Source organism: Calliphora vicina, chromosome 2 (assembly GCF_958450345.1).
Source record: "Calliphora vicina chromosome 2, idCalVici1.1, whole genome shotgun sequence".
Taxonomy (NCBI): Eukaryota; Metazoa; Arthropoda; class Insecta; order Diptera; family Calliphoridae; genus Calliphora; species Calliphora vicina.
In genome coordinates this window covers 45,142,431-45,158,482 of record NC_088781.1, presented here as the reverse complement: position 1 = coordinate 45,158,482, position 16,052 = coordinate 45,142,431, and the positions used below count along the sequence as shown (strand labels likewise).

The 16,052-nt window shown below is 32.9% G+C and overlaps 1 protein-coding gene across 1 annotated transcript; it reads right to left on the bottom strand.

Annotated features, from left to right (window-relative positions):
* Window positions 1–260: 260 nt before the first annotated feature.
* Lip1 (Lipase 1) lies at window positions 261–15,254 on the bottom strand. Its single transcript, XM_065499967.1, has 6 exons — window positions 15,246–15,254; window positions 13,562–13,726; window positions 8,322–8,502; window positions 1,109–1,464; window positions 908–1,045; window positions 261–836 (listed from the first exon to the last, which is right to left on the bottom strand). The coding sequence occupies exons 1-6, from the start codon at window positions 15,252–15,254 to the stop codon at window positions 369–371; spliced, it is 1,317 nt and encodes a 438-aa protein (XP_065356039.1). The 3' UTR covers window positions 261–368.
* Window positions 15,255–16,052: the final 798 nt, after the last annotated feature.

Genomic DNA, 16,052 nt, shown 5'->3' with positions numbered 1-16,052 from the left:
TTTAAATTTTGAATAACAAATAAAATTTTTTTCTGATATGACAAAACTGCACAACACTTCATTTCTTTTTATTTTGTTGGCACTTCTTATTTTTTTTATCAACTCAACTTCAGTCGAATTGTTGTGAATTCAAGTGATGTTTATAAGAATTATTGTATATTTCAAACATAAAATATGTTAAGGAAAGAGAAGACGTTTTCTTGTGAATAAGGAAAGGGTTATCAAATTTTCATATCTCAGGCTCTCAGTCATACAATTCCTTTTTTTGGTTTAAAAATTTTCTTTTATTCTTTGCATATAAATAAAATAAATACTTACAAATAAACAATAAATACTTAAAAAACTAATTCGAAAATATTAGCATTTCACTAAATCCCTGCTTTTTCAATCAGCAATTCTTTCGAAGCTTCTTTTCCCACTGTAGGATATACACTCACATTATCACGTCTCTCCTTAACAGTCTTGCCAGCCAATACTTGCAGCATTCTGGTGTACACCAGTTTTCTAACATTTAAAGCCCACAAGAAATCCATATGATTGAATTCTTTTTGAGGCACCAAATATTTGCCCAAGGGCCGACCTAAATCGTTATACATGTCCTCCACATCTGAGGGATGACAGAGCAGATCATTGGATGAATAATAAACATAAGTGGGTACTGTTACCGCCGTCAAGTTATAGCGTGGAGGTTCACGTTCCTTATACAGCAACATATTTTTATTGGAACTATAACTGTAGGGAGCAAATTTGCCAGTTTTGATAATTTGTATAAAATGTTTGACCTGTTTGGCGGCCACACCAGCCGGATAATGGCCCAAGATAACGGGAAACATTTTCTTTAGCAAAACATAAAAGAGAAATTATTTAGTTTTTAATTCTTTAATTCATTTAAAAAGTTTATACTCACCCTATTAAATTCTCCCCAATTGCGTCCCACTATTCCAAACACCGCCTCTATGCACAGCCTCTCCGTTTCCTCGGTCATGCGACACAGAAAACGAAATTCACCATTAAACATTTCCGTTATAGAACTGCCCACCAAACTCTTAATAAGAGAATAAATATCATGAAATTCTGCTGTAAGTATTGAAAATATCATCCTACTTACATTAAAGTACAAATTGATGGCTCTTATATAGGGATGTTCCTCTGTCTCTCTGGCATACACTGCCGGTGCCATGGCCTGCATCATAATAATTTTATTGTTGTATTCTGGTCTCATGGAACACATGACAAAGAATGCCGTACAACCTTGAGAATGGCCAGCATATTGTAACTTTTTAAAGCCAGTGGTTTTGAGTACATAATCAATCATGGCTGGCAGATCGTAAACACCAATTTCATGCCAACTAAATTCCCAGAACTTTTTACCTTCCGGATCTAAGGTGGTGTGATTGCGGGAGTAACGATTGCCACGCGCATTGCCCATCCATACATCGTAGTTGCGGTCGGCAAGAAGGTAGGCTGGAAGAGAAGACAAAGAAAGTGAAATTGTATTATAAGCGAATTTTAAATTATAAAGGATTGGCTTGCTGCAGAAACTGATAAGCCAACAAAGTTAAAAAATGTTTGGCTTATTCGAAATTGCGAGATTTTTATACCTTTCTCCTTCGTGAGAAGGGTATATATATGTTTGTCATTCCGTTTGTAATTTCCACAATATAATTTTCCGACCCTATAAAGTATATATATTCTGGATCCTTATAGATAGCGGAGTCGATTAAGCCATGTCCGTCCGTCTGTCTGTCTGTTGAAATCAATTTCCTGAAGAACTCAGATATCTTCGGCATCCAAATCTTCACTAATTCTATCAGAAATGCTTTCGTGAAGTTTCCTACTTAAAATCAGCAAAATCGGTCCACAAATGGCTGAGATATGAAGTAAAAACCAGGACAACCTCGATTTTTGACCTATATCTGGATTACTAAGTCATTAATATAGACAATATGGATATCTAATGAGAGATATTTCAAAGACCTTTGCTAAAACGTATATAAGACTATAGTAAGTTGGACCTACAATGGGTCAAAATAGTAAAAAATATTTCTTAACCCGAATTTTTTTTCACCAAAAAAAAAATTTAAAAAACAAAAACTTTTTTTTAAAAATTTAAAAAGAAAAAAATTTTAAAATAACAATTCGAACATTTTTTTCCAAAAAATTAAAAAAACAAAAAAAAATGTTTACTTAAAAATATTTAAAATTTGTATTTTGAAGTATAATTTGGTGAAGGCTATAATAGATTCGGCACAGCAGAATATAGATCTCTTAATTATTTATTTTGGATTTTGATATCGATATCGAAGGCAAAAATTAGTCCACTAATTTTATTTGTTAATTTTATTAATATATGTATGCCTTGGCCACTTCCATTAATTTCTAATATTAAGAAATATATTTATAGCATACATAGGGAAGGACTTAGTTGAGAAGATAGTGGCAGTTTATTAAATCTATAACCAAACCAACAGACACCTTGCAGAAATTAGACTACCTTGTGTACTAAATCTTTCAAATGAAAAATATTGTTCATCAACGATGCATCGTTAGAAAATAAAGAAATTTTATAACACGTCTGCAGAGTACAAAACTTAAAATATCTCGGGGCAATGCTTTTGAAATGTGGATTTATCGCCGTATTCTAAAAGTTCTCTGGACACACTTCATAACTAATTCAACAGTTCTGATAAGAATAAAACGAGAAAAGGAACTTGTGCAAACAATATAGAGAAGAAAATCATCATACTTGGGTGATATCATGAGAAACCCGAAAGATAAATTTCTTCAAACCATAATTCGAGGAAACATTGAAGGAAGAATCTCCAGAGGAAGAAAATAAACAACATGACTTGATAACATACAAATGTGGACTGGTATCCAAGATGTGGGAAATCTTTTGTAGGCCAGAAATAGAGATTCTTTTGCAGAAATTATGAAACCTATTTCAAATTATTTTAAAATTAAACAAAAAAATTATTTAATTGTAATGGTCTCTAACATTCGGAAAATGAATATGCAAATAAAGAAGAAAGTCAAAGAGCTTATTTTACAGTACCACGAAATGATTGCAGGTATTCATTAACCGCTCGTTACTAAAACTACTCCTGATATTTTTACCGAATGTTATCTCAAACAGAGACCTGTGGGAAAGAGCAGGTGAAACACCAATACGTATTCAGATCATCAATCGTAAATTGCAGGATTGGCCATGGAGGAGACAAATCGAGACTGAAAGAAACATAACTGGAAACTCCTGGGCCGTAGTGAAGCATATATCACGGGATGGATCACGATCGGAAAACTTTGTTGTGGCCGTTTGTTCCACATTGGAACCACACTACAAACTACAAAGTCCTTAAAAAGACTTTAAGAGCCCTCATTGCATTGTTGACGGATTGCAGAGTTCTTTTCCAAATGTAAGGATACCATGTATTCAGCGAATTCAGATTGGAAGATTCTTGTGTACGTCCTCTTGTCCTGAGCTGGGTGTCAAACGATAATACCATACAGCTCAAATTTTCAAATAATTGCTGCGTAGATTACTTAAACGATTTCAAGAATCTCTAACTTCTTCCTACCATTCATTCATTCAATGGAAAAATGGATTCAATGAACCCATTGGTGTATAAAAACATTTCTCACATAGTCTATAGTTACAATTTTTTTGGTGTATTCCAAAATCCTTTCATTGGTTGAAGAATTTCCTCGAGCTGAGTTGACAATTTTTGGCCGAGTATGACGTGGTGACATTTCTATGTGGCAAACTTAAGAGTGAAACCGCTAAGAATGCTGACCAGTCTTCGATTCTGAGATCAATAAAAGCTTGTAGGCAATCACCTATACAGAAGACTACACCATCTTGGCGACAGGAAGCAACGTTTATGAGCTCTGTGGTAATGGTAGATGTGGTATGGTTAATGGTTATCTCAACGAAATCCACAATTTCTTCACTGCACCTAACCTGCAGCCATCACCAATGAAGTCATCGGCAATACTCTATACCACCTGAAAGTAGGAGGTACAATACAACTTATCATGGTCGACGGCGTACAAATTCCGTCAGCACACATCACTGCAATCACGCATAAAATGCAAAATAGAAACAAGGTCCTCAAGGCACTAGCCGGCAGAACTTTGCTAGCAACCTACATGACTATTGGCCGGTCAGTGATACTCAGTGGAGAAATATTCAAAGCTGTCAAAATGCGGCCTTAAGGACCGTCACAGGCTGCCTCCAATTTACCTCCGAACACCACCTTCACGAGGAAACTAAGGTTCTACCGGTCAAGGAACACAACATCATGTTGACACAAAAGTTCCTTCTTGAATGTCACCGGAGGAGTCATCCAAACTTAAACATCATACAGTTGTAGTCTACCCCGAGGCATGTCAGACAGCACCTAAGAAAATACGAGCAGAGCATATATAGGTATGTGAAGGATCCATTTGATCGTAGCTCGTATATGACAGCATTGAACGACATTCAGATTTCTAATTATTTGGAATGTGTTTGTATGTATTTGCCTAGTCTTTTGAATATTTAAACATTTACATGTTTTTTTCTCTACGTACAAAACTATGAAACCGCGCAAAAGGTATTTACTCATCGTTAGCGTTGTCAGACAACAATGGGTTATATTTTGACCATTTTTTAATGAGGGCGACAAACACAAATGACAATAAGGAGGAGATCATTGGGTTCTGTCGTTAGCATTGTCGGACAACAATGTGTGCTATTTGACTTTTTTTAATGATTAGATTCACTATATATCTTTCGTATAATAATATTTATTATAAGGTTTTCATAAGAAATTATAATATGGACTTATTAGTTTGATATTTTTCGGTTTACTTAAGCTCTTTCCTGTTTTTTAATTAAAGACCATCCAGGAGGGACCTCATAAAAATATTAGATTGCTTAAGTCAAGAATGATATTTTACAAATGCCTACGCATATTAATGATGAATTATTCCAAATATTTGTGTAGGTTACCGCATAACTTAACTATATGTAGAATATGTGATCGTGGACCAAACTGAATTCTAACTATCAGTTCCGTTCTGATATTTGTAAATTATGTTCATGATATCCTGAACCTTAATGAAGCAGTGGACGCTACAAAATTATAATAAGCCACTAAGATCATTTGCATCATTTTCTATAATCCATTAATTGATTTAATGTCACAGCATTTATGCCAGAGTTGTCATGATCGTCGAGTATGTGGAAAAATCCTCTGATTCGATCGCTTCCGACTTCTTTAGGGTTTCTATAACTCTGGAAGCTCTCTCAGTGAATATCCGACATGGTATCAAGAATTTAACGACATAAATTGTGTTAGAAACTTTGTTCACGATCTCTTGAACCTAAATGAAGCAGTGGACGCTCGAAAATTATAATGAGCTACGAAGATTAGTTGATTTTATAAGTAAACAAACCTGATTTATGGGAAACATAATATTCACTATAATCCATTAAATCTATTTAAAGTCACAGCATTTATGCCGGCGTTGTCAAGATCAGCGAATATTCATCTGAAGTGGCTGGCTAGATTTCTTTATTTGACCACTTTACACTTCTTTATAGTTTTTTTAAGTCTGGAAGCTCTCAAAGAAAACAAGTAAGAAAGTATGTTCGGTCAAGCCCGACCATATAATACCCTACACTAAGTAAAAGAGCAAAAAAAAATTTTCTTTTAAAATTTCAATAATTTATATTTTTGAGTGATTTTCGGAAGTGGGGTTGTATGGAGGCTATGACCAATTATGGACCGATCACCATGAAATTAGGTCGTGTGATTTATGTCTATATTAAAGTTAACTATGTTGAATTTTGTGTGTTTACCAATATTTTTAAGCGATTTATGCACGTTAAAGTGATTTTCGGAAGCGGGTCTATATGGGAGCTATGACTAATTATGGACCGATCGTAACAAAATTTGGTGACATGAATTTTGTGTATATAAAACTTATTTGGAGCGGAATTTGTGGAGATACATATATAAATTAAACATTTATGACCGATAAAGTCCAATTTCGGGAGGACATTTGTATGGGGGCTAGGTGAAATAATGGACCGATTTCAGCCAGTTTCAATAGGCTTGGTCCTTGAGACGAAAAAATAATATGTATCAAATTTCATCGAAATATCTTCAAAATTGCGACCTGTACTCTGCGCACAAGGTTTACATGGACAGCCAACCAGACGGACGGACGGACGGACATTGCTTAATCGACTCAGAAAGTGATTCTAAGTCGATCGGTATACTTTAAGGTGGGTGTTAGACTAATATTTTTGGGCGTTACAAACATCTGCACAAACGCATAATACCCTCCCCACTATGGTGGTGTAGGGTATAAAAATCAGACAAAGAATTTAACGCCATGAATTCTGGCCCAAACTATTGAAAATCAGGTGTCTCCTACTGGTCTGATATCTTCAACAAAACGTCGTAAAAAACTTGATGTTTTAAATAAACATTAAAAACTTGGTAAAACAACATTGAGTAAATATCAATGTGAATGAAATGAAAGAGCATTATAATGTAATGTAAACAAAATCATTTTAAGATTTGCTGGACATAAGCAGACTTGTTGCAAATCCTCCATTTAAAGTAACCAGTCTTCTTTGGAGCTACTGAAATATGTAACAATTTTCCACATCTTCAATGGTTATTAAATGTATAACTCCTCAAATATTCTGAGTCTGCAATTCATTTTATTTATTTTGTTAATCTTTACTTCATCAATAAACTTCAGACAGCCGACAATTACATTAAATCTGTTCGTTACGTGCAGCACTTATTATAAAGTAAATAAAATTTTTTTATCAATCATTTGGCATATGTAACATGTTCATACATTATTTAAATTAAACATTTAATTAAATGCATAAATAAATTGACATCCTCTTGCTCTCGCTCTCTCTTCTTCATATTTTTATTTACTCACTTACTCTTACACATATATAACTATTTTAATCCTTGTAATTTGTAATAACATCCTTGTCATATTTCTTACTTCCTTTTTGTCGGGGTTTTTCCCCGTTGTTCTTGTATTTTTTTTGATGTTGCTGTTGGTTATTGTTGTTGCCTTTCTGCGTTGAAGTAATTAATCAATGTTTATCTTAGAAATTACTCAACTTCATATTTAAAAAAAGCAAGCAAACAAAACCAAGGATTCCAATTTTTGCCAGACAACAATTTACAGCAGAGAGTATTAAAATATTTGTTCTTTCGTTGTGTGGGCTTGTGTGTTGCACTATTCAAATACAGACACAGATTAACTGCAGAGATTTGGTGGGTTTTATTTTATTATTACTTCAATATAAAGCACCATTTCTAAAGGAGTTTTCAATAAGAAATTTCAAAGTTTTAAAGCAGCCTAGTAGGAGTATTACATTGATGAACTCAAAGCACTGATTTGTGGTATTGATATTCAGGTTCCTATAGCTCTAAATTGCATATAATGAATTCCATCAAAGAGCTCAAAAAAAACACAAGTTTTTGACCAAAGAACTGCTCATATTTTGAGGCCCAGAACGAATCAAGCCAATATCGGATAATCTGTTCGAAAGTGAAGCGTATCTCAGAGAGATCGTTTTGCTTCGATCATGTCTGGCCTCATATTCTGTGCATTTTTCGGCAAACGCTCGCATCAAACGAATCTGTTGGGTTCGGTACAGGTTCCCTGTGATGGTCTGGCCAGATTTTATTAGCTCATAAAAGATAATGCAAATAATGATTCGGTGCAAAAGTGATTCTCTTTCAAAGCTTTCAAGCATAATTTCGGACATACAAAATCGTTTTGCACGGTCTCTCTCTGCTTCAATTCGTATGACACCCAATTTCCCTGGATTTGGATGAATACTGCTGCTCGCAAACATTTTGAAATTGCTACAGGAGTAGCTCCCAATGATTTTGCAAGCTCTTGATGAGATTTGAAACAGTTTTCATGGAGTAATGCCTCCAATTCATGGTATTCAAACTTTTTTGCGTGGCCTAGGCGATCTTTGTGTTAGAATCACCACCGCACAACCCGTCTCTCGCATGTCGAAACCGATGGAACACGTTCACCATAAGCTTCGGCGAATGGTCCCCCTTCTATTTCATATCATATTCTTCAATTGGCATTTGAAAGTCCAGAGAATGATTTTTTCAAAAATCTAAAATTTCCCCTAGAAATGGTGTAAAACATCAGTTTTGTGACTGAAGCTGGCAGCATTTAGTCAGTCATGCATTAAATTCATTTTTTAAACACTGTTTATTCTCATTTTTGTTTTTTAATATATAAAAATAACCCAGAACCAGGTGAAAACTTACCAAGACTTATGTTTGGACCCATAATAACGTAACCTGCTGAGCTATCAACGAGACCATGTTGCAAGAAAAATGGTTGAGCACCTTGTTTGCCACGTATACGATGCATGGTTAAAATGTAACCATCATCCGTGGTGACAGTATGGACTTCAGCTGGATACCCATATTTAGCAATTAATTTATCCTTGATATTGTTGTCGTCGTTGTTGTTTTAAAAGGTTGTGACGATGAAGGATTGATACAGATGAAAATGAAATGAAAAGAGAATAAAATATTGTAGGAGTACATTTAATTTTTATAGTGTATTATTTAAAGGACAACTGCAGCAGGAATGTGCAAGTCAGTAACAAAAAGTATTTAACTACAAAAAAGAAGAAAAAAGAAAAGTTCTTGCATTTCAATTAAATTTTCTTTTAGAATGAGAGAAAATGTAGTTAATTATGTTAAGTGAGTTTTATATATAATTTATATACACGAGTGTAGCGTATTTAAATAGAAAACGGTGCTAGTGAATAACTACTGCAACCGGCGAGAACAAAGTAACAAATGCAAGTACTTTTTAATGGCAAGAAAATTAAAGAAATCTACTTACTTACATACTTTTGTAAATAGTTTACATAGTTATATTCCAGAGAAAGTTGAGAAAATGTAATTATTTGTTTAAATTCATGAAATATTTATGATGTACTTTTGCTGACAATACAGTATGAACTAAGTAAATTTAAATCGTTAAATGAAATGCTAAATGTAGTAGCTAAAAGACTTGTTTTCTACTTTTTTCAATCAAATTTCTAAATTTCTGATGTTTACCATGATATTAAATTTCTGATCCCCGGTAAAATAGTTGGTAGATTGCTTGTCTGGGAGTTGCGGGTTCGATTCCCACCAGAGACTCTGGTCTGTTTTCATTTCAACTTATAGTCTTCGTTACTTTTTTATTCCCAAATACTTCTATCTAAAATTTCAACCTTTAAAAGATCAGTTAACTAGAGCTATAGGTTATATAAATAATATCTCATACATTTCTCAATGAAATAGTAGTACTGATCAGATTATTTTCTTTTCTAGAAAGTCAGTTTATAATGATTAATTACGATTGTCAAGTTAAGTCTTTTGGACTCATTGAAACAATTGACTACAAATTCAATTGTCATGAATTAACTGTTTGTATTCTACACCAATATCCATCCATATAGAGTATACCGATCGACTCAGAATCATTTTCTGAGTCAGAACTTAATCGTTCATAAATGCTTTGTTTATATAGATATCCACAAAAATTTGTCCACAAATAAGTGTGGATCGATTCATTATTGACCAAACTCTTAAAAATGTTGATATCCAAAAACAATTTAACATTAATAAGTTTCAAATAGAAAGAAATCACGCTATCTTATTTGAATTTCTTTTCAACCCGTAAATACTTGATAATTGATATTTGTATTGCAAGTGATTTCCTATTAATAATTTTTGCTGTCTAAATCTGAGCGGAACAGAGGAAGCTTTAGTTAATCATTTTCGAATTTTTGAAATGTTCTGGATAAGTAATTATGTATGCCTTTTCCTCGAAACCTTAAGACTCGCTAGAGCATTCATATGACGAACTCGTGTCGATACTTGTTGAAATTGATATTTAAGGAAGAATGATTTATGTTTTAGTTTCTTGGTTTCTCTAAGTGTCTCTGAATGCCACATTGTGATCAGAAGCATTTGTGGCACATGTAAGAAGATTGAATCTACCTTCCAATGACTACAGTAGAGTGCCAGTCAATTATTGTTTTGTGCCACCAGGTTTCAAAAATTAGCATTGACAACTAGAACATCGCCAAATGGATGTGTTCAGCTACCATACGGTAGAGTTACTATAATCAATAAGGGGAAAAGCTGTACAAATCACTTAAAGATAATTCGAAATTTCATTCTAATTCTTCAGATGCCAATTACCCAGACCCTGAGAAGATAAAGCTAATGCAAATATACATATGCTTTCGGGTTTTCTAATACTTTTCATGATCTCACAAAGTATCTGGGAAGTATTATCAATAATGTTCTGAAATTATTCACAGCTCATACCGATTTTTCGATGCGAAAATCAAAAGGTTAGTTTTTGCTACATATTATCTAAATACAGACATAATATGATATTCAAAGACTAGGGTGGTTTGATGCCTTTTTAAATAAAGCTTCTTAATGTTGAGTTTTATCTCGATTCCGACGTATGGTGTGTGAAATCAAAAATCGATTAAAAGTTTCCAATTATATAGTTTATAAAGATTTCCTTCAATATATAGAGAGGGATGGCTTTCACTGTAATGCACTTTCTTGACTTACATACATACATACGTTGGAATAATTGCTAAGGAAAGTAATCTGTGTAATCGTAAGATACGTTTTGGAATTTATGAAAAAGAGAAAGAGATCCGATCTCTAATCTAGACTGTTTCTTAGTATTTATCTCACTAATATACTAATACGATCACAAATGAGGTTTAAAATCGACCCTGATCACTTGACAAAGTTAGACGTAGATGGTCAAATAAAAATAAGAGAAAATATGAGAAGGAACTGAACCTTGTGGTAACTCTGAATTGATCTTGAACTCATTTTATTAGATGTCATTTACAACAAATCGTATAGTGCATTCTCTGAGTATGCTCAATATGAATCAAGAGAAGTTATTAAAATCACATCAAAATCCAGATGGAAACAGCACCAGAATTTTCATAAATTAATATTATATAAATAATTATTGTTGGTGTTTTATTTAAGCTTTGATATTTTTACAAATAAAGCTTGAGTGTCTGCAATTCTCATTCAAACACTCAGACGTATAATAACTTTAGTATTTCTAAAGCCTTTTGGGAATAGGTTTCCTGATGATCTGGCCTAAGCAACCTGTGACCTAGAACTAGCTTATCCAACCCAACAATAAATGTCAGTGAAGTTATCAATCATTGGGAAATCGAGCACAATTCTTACTATAATTTAGGTTATGTTGGGCTATAATCGATTTTACTCGATCCTAACTCCTATAACTTTAGATTTACGAGGGCGTGCCCTCGTATGTATGGTTTTTACTGTCTAATAAGGCTGTTTGTTTCTTTCAGGTAACAAAACGCGAGAAACCCCATCATAACCAAGAGGTTTTTTTTCAAAATTTTTCAATGAAAATTCATATTTTTAAATAATTCTTCAAGGTTACAAAACGCGCGAAACACCATCATAAAAAAGAGGTTTTTTTCAACATTTTTCAATGAAAATTCTTTTTTTAAATAATTTTTATTGGAAAAAGCTATTGCTATGATTTAATTAACAAAAGATTTTTTTTGTTGAGTTTTATTTAACAAAAAATTCTGATTTATTTTGTTGAACTTTAATATCAAGAAAAATTGCAATTTCCATTAAAACCTTCCTTTTGGTGCACCCTGTAATGAAACAGGGTATCTACAAATACAATATATTTAAAGATCGCTCTATTAGCTACAATCGCTTCATACATTTCTTACTCCTCAGATCAATAGTTTTAAAAGTTACGATTTTTTATAAGCTAGATTGGTGATTTTTCCCACTGTGGGGCGGTCCAATAAGTCCATGACTTTTTGAAATTCCCGTCTCTTAACTGAAATGACAGCACTGCTCCTGTCAACAGGCATCTGTCAGTTGTCTCCTGTCAATCTATTAACAAGCTGTGTTATTTAGTTTGTGTTTGATAACCATTGATAGCAAATTACCGCATGACTTTAGGAGATAAACCATCACTCAGACTAAGACTTAGCTGAATTTAGCGCCGACTCACTATTTATTGTTTTCAAAGAGATGTAACAGCAACGATAAAATCATCTACCAACAAATACCTATTTTGCTGACTTCAACAATTCTTAATTTTTGGAAGGGATAAATAAATTGGAGAAACGTTGGACAAAGCGTTTAGAGCTCAAAGGAATGAGTTTTTATCCAAAAAACTGTGCTTTATTCAAAAAATAATGTATTGACCCTCGTATATATAATTTCTGTAAGTTATATGAACAATTAGAAGCGTTCTACATACATTGGACGAATTTGTAATTTCTGCTTAGAAAATCTGATTAGAGCCCAGGTCATGGGTCATTATTGCTTGCGCTCATATAGAGCGTGGTAGTTGCATAGAAAGTGTTGTATCGATTCTTTCTCATCTTCGTCCATACTGGACAAATCCCTTCTCTCGTGCAAAATAGCATAACCATACCATAGCATTCTAAATATTGTACACGTGTGAAAAGTAGAACAGTTGTGTGGGATTTTAAAAGTGATAATATTATTCATGAGAGCCTTAGATACAGGTTTATTGAGCTTTCCATTTTCACAGATACGTTCATGTCCACAAATCCTCTTTAGCTCGATGTGGTGATGTACAAATTGGGTCAGTGATTTAGGAATCTTGATAGCTGACTGTCAATGTATTCATATAGTGGACAACTCTACATTCGAATTATTTTCACAGTCAAAGCAATGTCATTAATTTCCGCTTGAGGAATAATGCGTGTATTTTGCAGACTGATAGATATCAGAAGATCAGGATCATTAAGGAAAATGTATGAAAAAGTGCCCAAATCTGTTTTCATACTATCATAGTAGACTAAAGAATGATAGATATTGCTGCCCTGTCTCCTCTGGTTTCAAATATCGGTGTACACATACTCTGAAGGATGGTGCCACGCCTATTTCATCTTGAGTCTTGGCTTAACGGATAGATATCATTGCCTTAGCGACTGCAAGATCATTACACTTTCTATACAGTAGAGATGTGTTTTATTATCTCGCTAGCACAATTCATCGCACAAATATGTCATAGGTGAGAATTGGTCCAGACGGACAGAGGGGCTTTTACAATCGTCTCTCAGTGTTGCATTTGCATGGGAACTTAGAGTTTAAAGCTACTCCAAGATATTTGGCTTCTTTTGAAAATTGTAGTAGGAAATTTGGTATTTTGTATTTGAAGTTTAAATCAGGTCGGACTACAATAAGTATTGTTATACTCAGAAGTTATTGGGAAGAGCCGAATTAAGTTAAATTTAAAGATACCTTAAACACAGAGTACAAATTACTGAAAACAATTTCTATGATTTTCAGTATTATGATAACCCTGCTGATTTGGTACAAGAAAGTCGGAGAGTGCAAAAAGTTTGTATATGGTCGCAAGTCAGTTCTAAAACTGGATACTCTGCACATGTATTTGATGGTTTCAAGGGTCATCCTATACTTACCACTGTCAAATAGGAATCCTCTGTAATACTTTTACGTTCGGCCTTCTCCTCCTCCGTTTCATCCTCGTTACTATCCTCCTCATCTTCATCAATAAATTGGGAGTTAACACGATTTATGAAAACATTTATTAATAAAAAACACAATAACACGTATTGAACGTCGAACTTTTTAAACAAAAACATTTCATTTATTTAAAATAAACATAAAAATTAAACAAAATTTTATTAAAATATTTTAATTATTTTTTTATTGGTTCAAAATGCACTTTTGTAATATTTGTTTAAATTATTGTAAATAAAAAGTGAAATTATTATTATTTAATATTTATTTCAGTTATTTTTTTTACTTTATTTATTGACACTTTTTGTGTAATGTGGTTATTTTTTTTTAGTTTGTCTGTCAACCCGTTAAAAGTTTAAAACGATTTAAAACGAAATTATTTCACACACGTTTATTTTATGGTTTCAAAACAAATTTCGTAGAGAGTGTAAGTGAATGAGAGTATTTTTTAAGCAAGAAATTTTAAAGGTGGCTCGAGCCCCAAACAAACTCTTTGACGGTTTAAAGTGGAGTGTTTTAAATGAAACCACCAAAAAATTGAAATCGTCAAAGTGTCTTCCTCCAAAAAAAACTTTCTGTTTTATTATAAAAATTTAAATATTTTTTCTTTAATTTTTTTGCTTCTGTTTCACCAACAAGTGCATTTTTATTTTCTTTTTCTGTTGGCCCCTCTGCTCTTTAGTTTAAAAGCCCTGTTTTGAATTTCTTTTGTTAACGCGTTTTTTTATGGGTTGCGTTAATTACAGCCATTTGACAGTTTTAACTTGTCCAACAATTGGTGAATAGGTGCGAGTGTTTTTGTTTGTTTTTTTTTGGCTGCTGTTTGTCAGTTTCATTAAATTTAGTTTCAGTTTGTTAATTTTCAATTTAAATTTTTTTATTTATTTTTATACCTTTCATCGTGAATGGCAAGGGTATATTAAGTTTGTTATTCCGTTTGTAATTTCTACATTTCTCGGTTGCGACCCTATAAAGTATATTCTGGATCGTTATAGATAGCGGAGTCGATATAGCCATGTTCGTCCTTCCGTCTGTCTGTTGAAATCAACTTTTCGAAGCCCCCAAATAACTTTCATGCATGAGTGATACATCAATATATCCGTCGTAGTCAAACTTATGTTGCTGTTTAAAATCGAGAAAATTGCTGAGATATAAGCAAAAAACCACGACTACCTCTAATTGTTCACCAAATTTGTTTTCATCAAAAATTGTTTTAAATATTTTTATTGGTGAAGGGTATATAAAATTAGCCACTGCCGAATATAGCACTCTTACTTGTTTGTTGTCTTGTTGTGGAGTTCGTAACACAGAAAGTGTTTAATATGCGCGGAAACGTTTAGTTCGTCATTATAATTCATGCATATTAAATCATTTGTAATTTGTTGTTGTCGTTGGTACACAGTCAGTGTTTATTGGAAGAGACCCCAAATATTGTGGTAGCCCCATTTTGATTTGTAATCCAATATTGAGTATGTGTCGTCGTATTATTGCTTGAGATTTGAATTATGAGTGTTTTTTTTTCAAATAACGCCACAGTTGGGAGTTATTAATTGTAAAATCTGCGAACTTTAAACATTTATTTTCATCAAAAGTAAACAAATTTGGGTTACAGTGTTGGCTTACATGTTCCATATTACCATGTATTCAAAATATATTCTGAAAGCTTGATTATCTCTTTATTGTTTTACCAAATGTTTTACTGATTGAATTATTAATTTAGTATTGTACTAAATGCTAAATAGTTAATTTACAACTCCCATATTTTTGTAATATGAATATACCTAGAGACTAACATATATGTTGGCTCAAACTTGACTCCTCTAATAACAATGACATGATTTGTTTAATGACGTATGTAAATTTATGTTTATTTGTTAGTATTTCCATTTGTTTGGTAGTTGTTGTTTTATTTTAATGGTTTGTTTTGATTTTTATCTTCTTTTTATTTAGTTTTCATTATGTGTTTTTATTTTATTTTACTCTTTCGATTATTTAATAGTTTGATCATGCCAATCGCTGTTTATTTGGGAGTATCCACAAAGTGAAGAGTGGGTGTTTAAGTGCTAAATGTCAGTTGTCTATATAATGAGGAGTATTATATATTTCTTGGCACTGAAAAATACAATATTTTAATATTTACCACGTGATATTCGTAATTTTTAATAGATTCCGTTATTTGGTAATATTTTATTTTTAGGGAAATATATTAAAAGTCTGACAGGTAATTCCATTTTATTACGACCATCTCCAAAGGTGGAAAAATCGATTTTTGGATAAATCTGGCCCTTAGTTTCTACCGTTTTTGAGTTATAGTAAATTTTTGTTCCATTGCACTATACTTTTCTAGTACGTAAAAAAGTCAGATTTATCAAAAAATTGATTTTTTGACCTCCAATATATCGAATAACGTAAAGTTGACTTATAGTAGCT